Source organism: Prionailurus bengalensis, chromosome C1, assembly GCF_016509475.1.
Source record: "Prionailurus bengalensis isolate Pbe53 chromosome C1, Fcat_Pben_1.1_paternal_pri, whole genome shotgun sequence".
Classification (NCBI taxonomy): domain Eukaryota; kingdom Metazoa; phylum Chordata; class Mammalia; order Carnivora; family Felidae; genus Prionailurus; species Prionailurus bengalensis.
The window spans coordinates 101361419-101377085 of NC_057345.1; the positions used below are offsets into that span (position 1 = coordinate 101361419).

Sequence of the window (15667 nt, forward strand, 5' to 3'; positions counted from 1 at the left end):
GCAGGGATTCAAAATCTTCCACAACTTCCCTACTATGTTTCCTAATACCCCTAAGGTCTCAATGAGTTGAACTCCCTATACTTCCCAACACCCAAAACTCTCCTATTGCTGTGGATTTGTTTGTTCTTTCTACTTAAGTCTCCTTTCCTCAAAAGTTTTAAAAACAATTCCCTGCTTAATTCTGATTGTCTGATACCCCATAGACAGCAATGAACATTGACATTCATTCAACTTGCAGTCACTACTCATGTACTGTGTTAACAGGCATTTTGCTAGCCGCTCACAAAGACGAAGACAATCTTTATCCTAAAACTTCAACTCTACGGTTTTAAAAACAGAATTAATGAAGCTATGGAGTGCAGGTGTGGGGGTGGGGGGTCACGGAATAGCATTCTAATATTTTCTCCTTGCTCAAATGTAATTTTTGCTCTATTTATGACTACTCAAATTGAACTTTAAAGGATATTTGCTTCCACGGGTAAGAACAGGACGTCATGCTCAGTCATAATCTCAATATTGTGCGAGATGTGTGTTGATCCCCTGGCACCTTCTTCTCCAACAGCCATGGCAAATAACTCCACTTTCAGTTCTGTCTGCAGACCCGCTGCCACCTATAGGACACAATGTAGCTTTAGAATCAGACACATCGGGGTTCAAATCTGGGTTTTAACATGAATTTGGGCAAGCTAGTTAGACTCTCTAATCCTGTTTTCCCATCTATAAGTTTGGCACACATGAACCATCGCAGTTAGGCACTTACAAGAATTACTTTGTAGATTAGCTAGGTAGACTTCCATGGAGCAAATGGGACCCAGGATAAATTGCTGAAGGGGAAAACCAGGTGCCATTTGGGAAGAAGGGTAAGAAAAATAAAAGCCAGCGTCCTGGAGGTGGCACTGAAGGCAAAGTTTACAATGCCCTCAATCGTGCTCTTTCTTGAATATCTGCAGTGAGTTCCTAGGGGCATCCTTGCAGATAAAGAGAAGTTTAAAATAAGAGACTACGTGAATCGCACAACTTCCTGGCCCTGCCTCTTAGTGTATAAAGTTCCCAGTGGAGGGCCTATGGTGTGACAGAGCCAGTATAGGGAGACGGGAGGAATTCAAATGCCAAACTGCTTAGGTCTGAAAGCTACGTGGAAGAGGTCTGGACCAACAAAGAAGAAACCCGATATATAATGAAGAAGAAACACAGCAAGGAATGGGCTTCTTGCCTTGTCCCTTGAAGAGAACACTGGCCAGGAAAGAAAGAGCTGTTTGTGTTCCTAACTGCCTCTCCAGGAGGTAGGCTAAGAAGCAGACTTGAGAACAATTAGCCAGAAAAAAAATACATCAGAAACCACCACATGGAAAGCAGTTAGATACAAAAAATTTGTTTTCTTCAGTATAGTTTGTAAATAATAGGACCGGAAAAATGTTTCAACTTTTTCAACAATGTGCTTGTGAAGGTCTGCTTACTGGACGGTATCCAACGCTCCATGTCTGAGGACCAGGCCCTTCGCCCTGGAGCCCAACACGGAGGGCAGGGCTGGGGTGACGCCACTCCGCATGGCAGCTGGCATCCTGCCATCAGGTCTACCCGGGCTCCGAGCACATTCACTCGGTGTTGGCAACCAACCAAGCTGAACAGCGGTTAGCTTTACATATGGACAAGTCTATAGATTATATTTGTGCAGAGCCAAAACTTACTGTCAAAAAGAAAAAAAAATATTAAAAAACTAACAGTCGAGAGTGAGCTTCAAAGAATACACGCTGGGTTTTTAGTACCTATAAAGATTGATCCAACAGTCATTTTGGCTTTGGGCATTGCCCCTACTTTAAATGAAAAGAAAGCCGCTAACTTCCCAGAACAGTGGAAGGAGAGCTGACTTTGATTTTTTGTTTTGTTTTGTTTTTTGCTTTATGTTGCGAAGTTTCTGAAATCTTGACACCGTACGATGATGAAATGTGTGAGAGAGGTGCTCACGAATTGGTGGGTCTAATCTCAAAGTATATTTCTGTTTGGAACTGCAGCCTGCAAACTACTGTTTTGTAGACCATAAGGTATTAGGGCTGGAAGAGGGCTAAGAAATTATTGGGTCTAAGCAACTCTTTTTTTTTTTTAATTTTTTTTTAACGTTTATTTATTTTTGAGACAGAGAGAGACAGAGCATGAACAGGGGAGGGTCAGAGAGAGAGGGAGACACAGAATCTGAAACAGGCTCCAGGCTCTGAGCTGTCAGCACAGAGCCCGACGTGGGGCTCGAACTCACAGACCGTGAGATCATGACCTGAGCCGAAGTCAGACGCTTAACCGACTGAGCCACCCAGGCGCCTCAAGCAACTCCTTTTATAGATGAGGGACACAAGGCACAGAGGGTTTAATTAACCAACGACACTGCTGCTGGTGGCACAGTCATTACAAGAAGCCAACTGATTTTGCACCATACCTAACTGCCCCTCTGTGTCAACGCACAACCGTGGCAGTTTTAAGGTCTTGGGACTCGGCGAACACCGTGTGCTGGTTATAGAATGGGATGCCCTTGCTCTGTGTTCCCATGAGTCCGTGCGCGTCCCAGTCTGTGATGGCTGATCCTGTGTCTACCAGATATCCTCACTTCATTCTGTCACGTAGCCATCCATCACTTGTGTCCCCGCTATGTGCCCAGCTTTGCGAGCAACTTGTGTGTCCTACTCATTTTTAACATCCCGTCCCCTGTCCCTATCCGTGGCGTGCTCAAGTAACTCAAAGCCTGTTGAATGAAATGGGAGGAATGTTAAACAAGACGATGCGCTGATCAAGAAATAAATGTTGGGGCGCCTGGGTGGCGCAGTCGGTTAAACGTCCGACTTCAGCCAGGTCACGATCTCGCGGTCTGTGAGTTCGAGCCCCGCATCAGGCTCTGGGCTGACGGCTCAGAGCCTGGAGCCTGCTTCCGATTCTGTGTCTCCCTCTCTCTCTGCCCCTCCCCCATTCATGCTCTGTCTCTCTCTGTCCCAAAAATAAATAAACGTTGAAAAAAAAAATTTACAAAAAAAAAAAAAAAAGAAAGAAATGTTAAGATTTACAAGTGTGATTTTGTTATATTTTATATATTATCTTATATTTTGTATATTTGTAAACTTTTGTTTGCTTGATACTACATTTCTGAAATTATAATTTAAAGTGAGTGACAACATACAGATTTTATATTAAACACCCCACGTTGGGGAATGTGTTGAATAAAGAACAGGTTGACATTTTAAAATTGGCATTTTCAGAGCTCCTTGGAGAAATGAGGGGGCTGATGACGTTAATATACTACCATTTCTTTGTATGTCATTAGATAATATTCTCTTGGCAAACCAAAATAAGCCAAATGTACGTAAAATACAAAGAGCAGAATATTTATTTTTCCAAGGAGTTTTTCATTTTGCAGACAAATTTATTACAGGATACCTTGAGGTAGTCAGCTTTCCAAGCACATGTCAAATCATATTTAATTTTTAAAAAGGTGGTTTTCATACAACTGTACGTAGCTGTAGTATTGGGACAAATGAGTGAACTTCAGGAAAGTTTCCATAGCTGGAAGTTTAACTCTATTTATGCATAGGATCTGTCTCGGGGTCATTACACGAAGTAAGTGATATCAAGCCACATATTGTACCAATACCAGGGATCTTTTGCTTATGATCCTAGAAAAATCAGACTTCTACATGGCTTAAACTGAATGCACAGAATGACTTAAAAGCCCACTCCCATGCACACACTCCCATGCACACACAGGGACACACACAACAGGTAGCACATGGGACTTACAGGACCGGGTTTATAAGTCACTTTCAGTCCTGTGCTGGGTGGGGGCTGCTTCACCCTAAACCTGCCAGGCAAAAAGAGAAAATAAATTTACGCCATCACGAAAAAGCAGTGAATGAACTGGGATGTCATAAAATCAGGAAGGTGTTAATATTTGCTACAAAGGAGCAGGGGGTCCACACCATTAAAGAACCACCCAATATTCAGTTGGGAGAAGCTGGGGCCCCTTTCACAACCCCCTTTCCAGCAACAGTTTTCATCAGCGTCAAACAGACTCCAACCCCAGTTTCAACCCTCTGTTATTGGATGCCGCCGACCAGCTTGGGCTCGGGCCGACTGTCGTGAATGTTTGGCTGGTGTGTGCACGGCAGCATAGCCGCCAGTGTGAACACCGATGCTGCCTGCCAGATCATTAAGCTGAAGAATAAAGGCTCTTTTGGAAAGCAGGAGAGCATGGGAGCCGTCTCGCTCTGCCGTGGCATGGGGCTTGCATGTTTGGGGAGAAGAGAAACAGAAAAGGCTCAGAAAATGTAGAGACCTTGAAAAGCCCCAAGCTCACACATGGTGCCTATTGATCTCTTTCCCTTCCTGTGGTTTGTGGGTTCTGCCTGAAGGTTAAAGACCTGGAGTAAATTAAAATGCCAGGGAAAGCCTACCTCCACGATGACCTCAATCCCACTCCTCCCACCATCAACTTTGCTGTCTGAGCCATAGTGGCTGAATTTAACAAGCTGAGGAGTGAAATCCCGAAAGCTAAAATTCTATACTGAGTAGACAGGATCTGCATGGATAAGTTTTATTGGTTTGAAGTTGGTTCTCTATTTCTCCCCACCCACTTTGTTGGCAGTAGCCTAAAAAGACAGTAATGTCTGATCTGGTGGCCTGGTTGTTTCTGAGGAAACCAACGTGATTCCTGAAGCTGGGTATGTGCCTCAACTAAAATGGGATGTTGATCTTTTAAACCAGATGCCTCTGTAGCTTTATTACATCTGGTTTCCGGTCTCGAGTCCAGAACCATAAACTGGAAGGACTTGCCACTTACAATGAGCACAGCTCTGCAACTGAAATAAACATTTATTTCACTGTTTTGGGGGGAGGGGACCCCATATTATGCTTAAGTTTAATCCAAAATAGAATAGGGAAGATTTTGTAATTGGGTATAGACACTTGTAATTGGGTATATGTCCTGGTATAGACATATGGTCTATTGACCCAGTGGGAAGGACTGAACTCCCACACAAGAAGTGACCACAGCTGTGGATAAAGCATGGTGCCACATACAAACAGGTCCACAGGAGATCTGAGATGCTGTCTTGCTCTAGCCAATAAGACCTTAAAACATGTTACTCTGATCCTCTGTAATAGTCTCTGCAAATTCTAAAATTCTAATGATCTGGAAATGAAGGACTCTTGTCACTGAATGCCAGCTGTAGGGTATTTTCAACTGGGAGGTCAGGCTCTGAGTTTCGGCCAAGTCAGATCTTCAGAGGCGAAATGGCCCTAATGACTCAGGTTAATTTTTTTTTTCCTTTTTGCCTCAATTATGCAGAAATAGTGGAGTTAAAATTCCATATGGATCATAAAGTACAAACAAATGTCAGCTGGCATTACAGTGGGTGGTGGGTTTGAGAAATAGACTTTCAGGTTTTATGCGTTAGTTACTATAAGACTTGTACAGCTTCCCCTTTAGTTTTTGCTACCGTAGATCAGCCCCTGAATTGCTTCTACCAAAGTATGAATAACAATTAATGGGAGGACAAAGAAGTGCCCACCACATAGTTGAGGCTTGAAAAATACTGATCTGATGAAGAATGAATGAATGAATGAATGAATGAATGAATGAATGAAGTAAATGGTTGAATGAATGATGTGAGGATTCAAGAGTCAAGGTGTAATTAGAGTTCAGTTCGATAAACGTTCAGTGACACAGGTAGCCAAAGACAAGTCTCAGCGAAGGAGAAAGTGACGTGAGTAGACATTTGGTGCCTTGGCCTCACCTGCAAAAGTCCACTCCAACATTCTTGAGCTTCACAGTGGCCACATAGGTGTGTCCTTCTTTTAGGACTCCAAACTTCACTGATGGTGGGAGAAGGTGGAATCCAAAAGGGGATGAGTTCACGTTATTAATGGCAGCAGACGCAACAGAGGACGTTTTCACTTTGCCTCCAACCAAATCTTGCACCTTTGCATTTAAGGAAAAAGTAACAAAAGAAAACGGTTCCAAATTGTGTTCCCAAGATAAGAAAAAGGCCCTATCGCCAGAGGAAAAGAACTGCTTGGCTGTGGGAGGAAACGAACACTATAGGTCTCGTGTAATCCTTACAACAGCGCTGTAAGGACAAATTTTAGGCTTTCAGGATGAAGCTGTCGCTCCGAGAAGCGTAAGGCGTCATTTGCTCAAGCAAAAGTTTCAAACTCAAGTTGGCCTGATTCTAAACTTTATGCTTTTTCCTCTGTGCTAGTGACTAGCAAACTTCAGCGTCCAGTGACTAGCAAACTTCAGCTTCCGTCTGAATCACCTGGGAGGCTTGTGAAGACACAAATTGCTGACTCTACCCCCCAAGTTTCTCAACCAGTAAATCTGGGAGGGAGGGGCATGAATTTGCATCTGTAACAAGTTCTCAGGCTTTGCCAATGCTGCTGGCCAGCTAATCACACCCTGTGCTCTTGTTATCTTGTTATTAGCCAGCACTGAGCTCAACCTGGGAGTTCATTAGAACGGCCGGTTCTCAGGCCCCCGTGACTCAGAATCTCCATGCTCACAAGATTCCCAGATAATCATGTGTGCATCAAAGTTTGAGAAGCACTCTTACCATATAACACTTACATTGCAACCTATTCTGTGATGACAATGAACACACGGTGCCATGAAAACATCAAAGGATAACTATCAAAAGGATTGGTAGGCTCAAGGCAGGTGTTCCCAGCAGAGATGAGAGGAAATCTTAATCTTGGAGGCTCTGAGGAAGGAAGGAGCTTTTAAAGAACTAAGGGAGGGGCACCTGGGTAGCTCAGTCAGTTGAGCATCCGGCTTCGGTTCAGGTCTCGTTCTCACGGTTCATGGGTTTGAGCCCCACGTCGGGCTCTGTGCTGACAGCTTAGAGCCTGCTTCAGATTCTGTGTCCCACCTCTCCCCCACTCACGCTCTGTCTCTCAAAAGTGAATAAAGATTAAAAAAATTTTTTTAAAGAACTAAGGGAAACCCATGATGGCTGAAGTGAGTAGGGGGGCAAAACGAGAGTAAAGGCAAACAGGGCTTGTAGCCATGCTGCCATTGTGGATTTTATCCTAAGAGCCACAGGGAAGGATGGCCAATGATCCCTGGGACCAGTGGTGCGCTGGTAAGGTGGCTCTCTGAAAAGAATGTTGATTAGTAGCATTTGCTGATGTGTATGGTGTGAGCACTCCCAGCAGGCTGATTTCAGGCTAGCCATGGTTTAAGAGCCAGCTCCTAAAATTCCCCTCGTGAGCCTGGATGAGCTGGCCCCGGGCAAAGGGCGGCCTTGGCTCATTCTCTGTGTGATCCAAAGGCCTTCATGGGGAGATGATGGTATGTATGTCCACTCAATCGCAGTACCCAGTGGCTGGACATCAGTAACTTCAGTGGGTCGGGATTGCATGAAATGCTGCCTGGCTCTGGGACATTGGTCCCCATGTCTGTTTTACCTTTGTGAGAGGCTGGGACTTGGGCTTGGAGCTCAGCAGGTAGTGAGGTAACTTCACTTTTTCTTTCCTTGCTTGCCCCGCAACATCCTGCAGCAACGACTGGGTGGGGATTTTCACAGGCTCACAGGACTCTGCTTCTGTTAGAAAAGTTTAAATTGTGCCACACAGACGTTTTACTCAAAGACATTTGAGGGCATACCAGAGTTTATGAGAACATAAGCCAACTTGGGAAACTTTCCTTCTTACCTTTTTAAAAGAACTTATTTAAAGGAACAAAGTCAACCCTAGCGTTATGTCTTTACATTTTACAAAGAGATTGTACCCAACGTTGGTTCTCACGACACCCCTCTGAGATGGGCGGGCAGGTGCTTAATAGCATCATCTATTCTAAATAAATGAGAAAAGTCAAATTCTGAGAAGCTGGGTGACCAGATCTCCCCAGGGTTCTTTCTGTTAAATCAACGAGGGACAATACAGTAAACACTGACTCGGAAAGATCTTTTAAAACCGATGAAGGGGGGCGCCTGGGTGGCGCAGTCGGTTAAGCGTCCGACTTCAGCCAGGTCACGATCTCGCGGTCTGTGAGTTCGAGCCTCGCGTCAGGCTCTGGGCGGATGGCTCGGAGCCTGGAGCCTGTTTCCGATTCTGTGTCTCCCTCTCTCTCTGCCCCTCCCCCGTTCATGCTCTGTCTCTCTCTGTCCCCAAAATAAATAAAAACGTTGAAAAAAAAATTAAAAAAAAAAATAAAACCGATGAAGGAAAAACACTTATATTTTTATATATACCCTTATAAATGTATAAGTATTTATATACTTCTAAAAAGTGGCTTAGTAATTACAGGTAAATTAAGCCAGGGAATTAAATCTTCAGATCACCACACTTGGTGAAAGAGTGAGCAAAACTAGATAATGTGGATAGATAGCTGCACCTGTCTTTCTCCAAATACCCAGTGGTTGAAATAGCAATAGTTCTTTAGATCATCTGATTTAAACGTCCTTCCTTGCATTCAGATCACCAAGGGCGGGAAGGCATGGAAACCAATGTTTGAGTGTCCACCATGTGCAGTCGAGCGCCACAAGTGTGTTCTTACATGTAGCATTTTACTCAATTCTCATAAAATCCTACAAGCTGAGGGCTATGGTATTCTAATCACTGTACACTCAGCACTCTCCCCATTGCCCGTCTCCACCCCCCACTCCGCCCAGACATACTTCTGGTGCCACAACATCTCCGGCTCCAGTCACCAAGATGGTGCATGACCCAAGCAGAGCCAATGCGGGCTCTTCACCAGTATATTTCCAAGAAGCTGACAGCGATGGCCCCAGCTTTGCCTACTGGGTTATGGATCTGGGAGAATCAAGATCTTGGACCTCTACTGTCATGGTCCCTGCCACATGGACATAGTCTGTTCTTTGCAGGAGAGGGTAAAACCAAACAGGGACAAATCGGGATGAAGCAAGATGGAGGCAGTGGGGGGGGGGGTGCTGCCCCAAGAGAGGGGCAATCAGACACAAACACACTCCTGAAGGGGCACCTGGGTGGCGCAGTCGGTTAAGCGTCCGACTTCAGCCAGGTCACGATCTCGCGGTCCGTGAGTTTGAGCCCCGCGTCAGGCTCTGGGCTGATGGCTCAGAGCCTGGAGCCTGTTTCCAATTCTGTGTCTCCCTCTCTCTCTGCCCCTCTCCCGTTCATGCTCTGTCTGTCTCTGTCCCAAAAATAAATAAACGTTGAAAAAAAAAAAACACACTCCTGAAAAGCCAGAGTGCCTGGATCCAGTCAGCCCTGGGCTGGCACCACATCCACTACTCTGTGGCTGGCTTTTGAGCATCAGTAAATGTCCCCCCCACTTTTCTGTTCAGCGACTTTGAGTTCTCTCAGTTACAAATTGAAGAGTCGTAACTAATATAATAGCAATCTCTCTCTCTCTTTTTTTTTTCTTACAAACAAGACAACTGAGGTTAAATAACTGGTCCAAGAAATGGAAAGAAGTGGCAGGGCTGGAATATGCAGCCAAGTGAGTCAGACTCCTCCAGGAACATGTTCCTTCCCTTAGTGTAAGCTAACAGAAAATACAGATACTGGTCTCCACCCCTGGTTGCACAGAACTCCTAAAACCCTTGGGATTTCCTAGATGGTAAGAACGCTAGGAACATCTTTTGTTCTAGGATTTGGTCTTTGACCCAGGTTCCTAACACAGGGCTCCTAAATGCCTTGGACTTTCCTGGGTAATCGCAGAGTCTTTTGATACAATGAGGCTACTCTTCCTGAGCTCCTGGATAGCTTCAAGATGGGGGATGGTCACCAGAAAGACCAAGACATGATTAGCAGCTTAGAACTTTCAGTCCCACCTCCGTCCTCTGGGAAGGGGAGAAGAGATGAGGTTGAGTTAATGATGGATCATGCCTGGGTGATGAATCATTCACGAAACTGCCCACCGTACAGGGTTGCGAGAGCTTCTGGGTTGGTGAACACATCCGTGTACCAACACCTGGAAGGTGTGCACCCCAACTCCACAGGGGCAGAAGCTCCTATACTGGACCCTTCCAGACCTTGCCCTATGCCTCATCATCTGGCTGTTCATCTCTGCCCTTTATCATTTCCTTTATATAATAAGATGTGAGTTCAGAGCTGTTGTATCAAATTGTAAAACCCTAGGTGGGGTCATGGGAGCCCCAATTGATAGCTGGTTGGTCAGAAGCACGGGTGACAGCCAGGATTTGCGACCCGCACCTGAAGTTGGGCGGGGGCCAGTTTTGTGGGACTGAGCCCTTCACCTGTAGGGTCTGCACTACGCGTGGTTGGTGTCAGAATTGAAGTGAATTGTAGGACACCCAATCAGTGCTGCAAAATTGCTTGGTGTGGGAAACTCCTCCCCGCCCCCCACCTCTGGGCACAGAAGTGTTCTGTACGAATAGTGACTTTTTCCTAGACAACTGCCCCAGTGTGTCCCAAACTCATCCATGCATCATAATCCCCTGGGCTTGTTCTAGAAAAATAGAGGTTCCCAGGCCACGGGCCAGACAAGCCCAATTTTAGACTAAAACCGAATCAGAATCTCTGGGGATGGAGCTCAGGGAGCAGTGTTTCAATGTCTTTCCCTTTGGTTACCATTTCCTACACGTGCAAGCATTCTAATGGGTTGATGTACCTTTTTGTTTGTTTTCTTACCATATGCATATTACTGTTTTGTGTCCGTGCATTTTACGAGTCTAACAAGTTCTAATTAATTGCTCACTCTGTTATTATTAACAGTAAATACTGATAGGGAGTATATCCTGTGCCAGGCACTACTCTGAAAAGCATTTTACAGATACTGATTTAATCTCGACAAACTCGTGATGCATATTACGTTATTTCCCCTTTCCAGAAGAGGAAACGGGAAGAGATAGTGGGGTTAGACAGTGTGCCCAAGGTTACGCAGCTATTCCATAAGGAGCCAGGTACAGCCTGTCTGTACTCTCAGCTCTGCAGGTCACCAGGCTGCCTCCCCTAATACCCCACTGGACTGCCCCTGGGCTTCAGCAGGGATTGGAGGAGGGGGAGGAGTGCTTTGAGGCGCTTGAAGCAGCTGATACAGAGGTACTTCGCATATATCTATATCTATATCTATATAGGTATATATATATATACACACACATATATACACACATACATGTATATATATACACACATATGTGTATGTATGTATAAAATATATAAATATATATTTATATAAAAATTATAAAATATATATATATAAATATATATACATGTGTGAAAAAATATATATAAATATATATACGCGTGTAAAAAAATTAATATATATTATATATATATATTTTTTTTTTCTTTTTTAGAGACAGAGAGAGAGAGAGAGAGAGGGAGACAGTGTTAAGCAGGCTCAGGGCCCAGCTGGAAGGCTGACACAGACCTCCATCCCATCACCTGACCTGAGTTGACCTGAGCCATAATCAAGAGTGCAGAAGCTTAACTGACTGAGTGGCCCAGGCGCCCCCAGAAGTGGTTTAATATTTAAATTGGGATGGTCCCACTTTTGGGGGGGGGGGTGTCATCTGAATATGACCGGTGGGCCCAATGCCCCTGAAGAAGCCGTCATGGTTGTCCGCTTCCCCGCTGAGGCGGACGACTGTAGTATTTATTCATCATCACTCTTTTTTTCCCTTCCTCGCAGAGCACGTCTTCCGTGCACGTGGCGCATATTTCTCTGCCCCACTGACACTGAACTCAGCTGGTGGGGGAGGGCGTGGTGGCGGCGGCTCCTTCCGTGTGGGGGCTGGAGCACCCCTGACAGTCACCCGCAGCTCTTGGGGCGCGGGTAGAAGTCTAACCACTGCCTCTCCGGAGGAAACCTGCCCTGGTTTGAACACTTTGCCCATCTGCAGCATTTGCTGATTTCTCACCCGGCCTCCCGCAGCTGTCAGGGCGGGGCGGCGGAGCGGGCGCCGGGAGGTGGGGGCTCTCTCAGAGCTCAGGGGCCTGGTGGCGCCCCCGTGCGCCCGGCCGGCCGCCCGCCCGCCCGCCGCTGGAACAGAGGCTGCCGCAGTCCACCCGCAGCCCCCAGACCCTTACAGCGCTGGCTGTAAACCACTACGGGATTTACACAGTTTTGTTGCAGCAAATGCCGACAAGCACCTTGTAATTGTACAAAATCCAGACCTCCTCGAGCGGACGCTGTTGCTGCCCAAATGAGAACACTGAACTATTTGTTAGTTTCCAGTTCATTTCTGCCTTCGGGCTTTGGACATGCCCCCTGCCCATCTCTCACGCTCTCTCTCTCTCTCTCTCTCTCTCTCTCTCTCTTTTGCATAAAGTATTCTTTGCTCTTTCTTACATCTGGAGGGCAGTGTAATAAAATATAGAGAATGAGGAGTCAAAAACCTCATTTTTCTCCCCCAGGCTTAGTTCCAGATTCGCTGTATGAGTTTAGATGTTGCTTGACTTCTCTAGGCTTCAGGTTCCTCAAGTAGATGAAATGGGGGTTGTCTGAGGTGATCCAATCTTAAATCTTAAAACCTACGAAATTTTATCTTATTCCCCAAGGCCAGCTCTCCTATAAAGCTTTCCCCACTCTTCCTGTTTTGCACTTCCTTAAGCTTTATTGTTTCCATCCAAACTTAATTCACCACTTTTAGTGAGTCCCGTTACTGTCTCGCATCTCAGCATCTTGATCCCTACAGGTGCAGTAGGTGTCCTTGTTCCAAAGACTCTTCCCTTCTTCCAAATCTCCTGTTTCTTTGAATCTCGTGCCATCAGATTATTACCTATGACGTCTCCATGATGTACTTGTCGCTTACAGACCTCTGTCATTCCCTTGATTCACTGGAGGTCTTGACACCTCGGATGGACTTCCACTTCACCTGTTGACATCACCTGGACAAGCCACCCAACCCACCCCCCACCGGTCGTCTCTGATTCTCAATCATCTCGTTTCTTCCTCTTTTCCTCTTCTCCACCCACAAGCTCCCATGGTCAGATCTCAACTTTGCCAACACCAATAATTTTGCCGCTTTCACAGTCTCCGTGTCTACTTTCCTCTCTAGAACACAACCTCCTAAACTTCCAGCCCATTACTCTGTCGTATCTAGCAAACGATCATTTGGCCTCACTGAGGCCTCTAATCAACTGACACTGTCACCTGAAAACCATCAGTCGCCCCTCTCTTGTTTTGCTTTCTTGTTTCTCTGGAATGGACTTTCTATTCTTATCATTATATCCACTCCTTTGCCATCAGACTCGCTCATCTGCCTAATACCAAACATGCAAACCCACCTGCCAATGTACCCATATTCCTTCTCCTCTCTCCTGTCGCTGGATGAGGTGGCCCTATTTACATCCACGGTCAACTCGGACACTCAGGGTTTGCCGCAAACGTCACGTTCTCTCACCTTCTTTAGAACTTTGCTCTCCTGCAAGCAGGACCTCTTCTCCTGCAAGTTCTCTCTTGCTACTGAATTACTGTCTGCAAGTCAACATCCTCCAGTGTGTCAAAATTTTTGTTTTTAATATCTCCCCTGGTCACACATCTGCCTCGGCTGCAATGCCGTTCCTCCGTTCTTTTCAGCAAAGCTCTCAGGTAAAGCTGTGCATTCCTGGTTCCTCTTCCACCGTTCTATACACAGCCTGCTTCAGTTGGCTGCAGGCTCCTCCAGGTCCTGAAAGGGCTCTTACCAAGATCACCAGTTATCTCCATCTCCCCCAGTCCCATGGGTATTCTGCCTCTCCCTTGGCCCTTCAGGGCCATGTGATCCACTGGAAACATGGGTTTTCGTGCTCCTGTTCTTCTCCGATCTCACTGGCTTCTTCTTAGTAGCCTTTTCTGGCCCTTCTTCTGCCTGTTACATTCTAGAGTCTTCCCTAGGGCCATGGTTCTCAGAGTGTGATCCAACATCAGCACCACCTGAAGCTTGTTACAACTACAAATTCTCAGCCTCATAACTGGTCACAGAACTCATCCTGGGAACCACCCATGGTTCCTCTTATTCCTCAGCTCCACATCCCGGTGACCCGTGAGTCCCTTCAGCTCTACCTCCAGGGTGGACAGTCCCAGTGGGTTTAATCCCCCCCAGACTCCACAGCCTTAGCCAGGTCTCTGCCAGTGCTCACATGGCCTGCCTCAGTGGCTTCCTCCCAGCCTCCGCTTCTCCACTCCCCTTACCCCACCCACGAGCTACCGGGTAATCTTTTTAAAATACAAATTATAGGGGCGCCTGGGTGGCTCAGTCGGTTAGGTGTCCAACTTCGGCTCAGGTCATGATCTCACGGTCCGTGGGTTTGAGCCCCGTGTCGGGCTCTGTGCTGACAGCTCAGGGCCTGGAGCCTGTTTCAGATTCTGTGTCTCCCTCTCTCTCTCTGCCCCTCCCCTGTTCGTGCTCTGTCTCTCTCTGTCTCAAAAATAAATAAACGTTAAAAAAAATTTAAAAAAATAAAATACAAATTATAGTTGTGTAAACTACCCTGTTCAAAACCTTCCAGTGGTATTTGAATAAAACTGTACACGGACTAAAACCCCAGACTCCTTATGCACCATCGCATGGTTTTATCTTTATCCCTCCCTCTGACCTCACCTTCCTTTACTTCTTTCTTTGCCCATTGTCTTCTAGCCTTATGCCCATTTTCCTGCTTCTTCTCCTCTAAGGGTCTTCAAACCTGCTGTTCACAATACTTGCCCCCTCTCTCTCCCCCAGGGTTGGCATGGCTGGCTCCTTCCTGTCGTTCTGTCTACACTCAGATGTCCTTTCACAGAGGGGCCTCCTACCCCCCTAATGAAACGCCATCCCTCTCCCCAAGACATTTTCCATACCTTATGTACGGTTTTACTCCGTGATAACATTTATTCCAACCGCAATTTATCTGATTTACCTGTTTATTGATTTATTGTCTAGGTCTGCCCGTGGTCTGTACAGCTCTATAAGACGTAGGTTTTTTAGCTGCTGTATTCCCATGCCTAGAACAATGCCAGGTGTACAAAAGGCATTGAGTAAATTGTCCACTAGATGAATAAACTTTATAGAAGAGATAACCTTAAATTGACTTATTTTTATTTTTTTAACATTTATTTATTTTTGGGAGACAGAGTGAGACAGAGCACGAGTGGGGGAAGGGGCACAGAGAGGTGGGGACACAGAATCCAGAGCAAGCTCCAGGCTCCGAGCTGTCGGCACAGAGCCCGACGCGGGGCTCGAACTCACGGACCGCGAGATCATGACCTGAGCCAAAGTCGGACGCTTAACCGACTGAACCTCCCCCAGGCGCCCCAGAAGAGATAACTTCGAAATCAGGAAGGCAAAAGGCATGTGTAAGGTAAATCCCTTAAGTCACTCATAGAGGTGGCAAGATGCTCCCTCTGGGAGAGGTAAAACTAAGACCTCTTGGCCGATTCCCATCTCACTTTGTTTTGTTTTGTTTCTTAGTATAATTTATTGTCAAGTTAGCTAACATACAGTGTATGTTGCTCTTGGTTTTGGGGGTAGATTCCTGTGATTCATTGCTTACGTACAACACCCAGTGCTCATCCCAACAAGTGCCCCCCTCAAAATGGACCATGTCCACAGGAGTGAAGGGGTGCAAATTCATCTACACAATTTTAAATACTCTGTTCTTTTTTTTACGGATCAGCCATAAAGTTGAATTAACTTCAGTGAAATCAGTGTGATTCCACTGTAATTACAATTATTTTGTATTATTCCATACTTTAATTTCTGCTACAAATGAGATGGTGTGCTGTATA

At 45.8% G+C, this 15667-nt stretch overlaps 1 protein-coding gene across 1 annotated transcript in view; it reads right to left on the bottom strand.

The window, feature by feature from the left end:
* SPAG17 (sperm associated antigen 17) overlaps window positions 1-15667 on the bottom strand; it is a 235322-nt gene that overhangs the window by 25510 nt on the left and 194145 nt on the right. Inside the window, exons 44-47 of the mRNA XM_043575965.1 lie at window positions 7441-7577; window positions 5772-5956; window positions 3778-3838; window positions 467-611 (exon numbers count right to left, since the gene is read on the bottom strand). Of these exons, the coding sequence (XP_043431900.1) occupies window positions 467-611; window positions 3778-3838; window positions 5772-5956; window positions 7441-7577 (528 nt within the window). The remainder of the gene's footprint in view (window positions 1-466; window positions 612-3777; window positions 3839-5771; window positions 5957-7440; window positions 7578-15667) is intronic.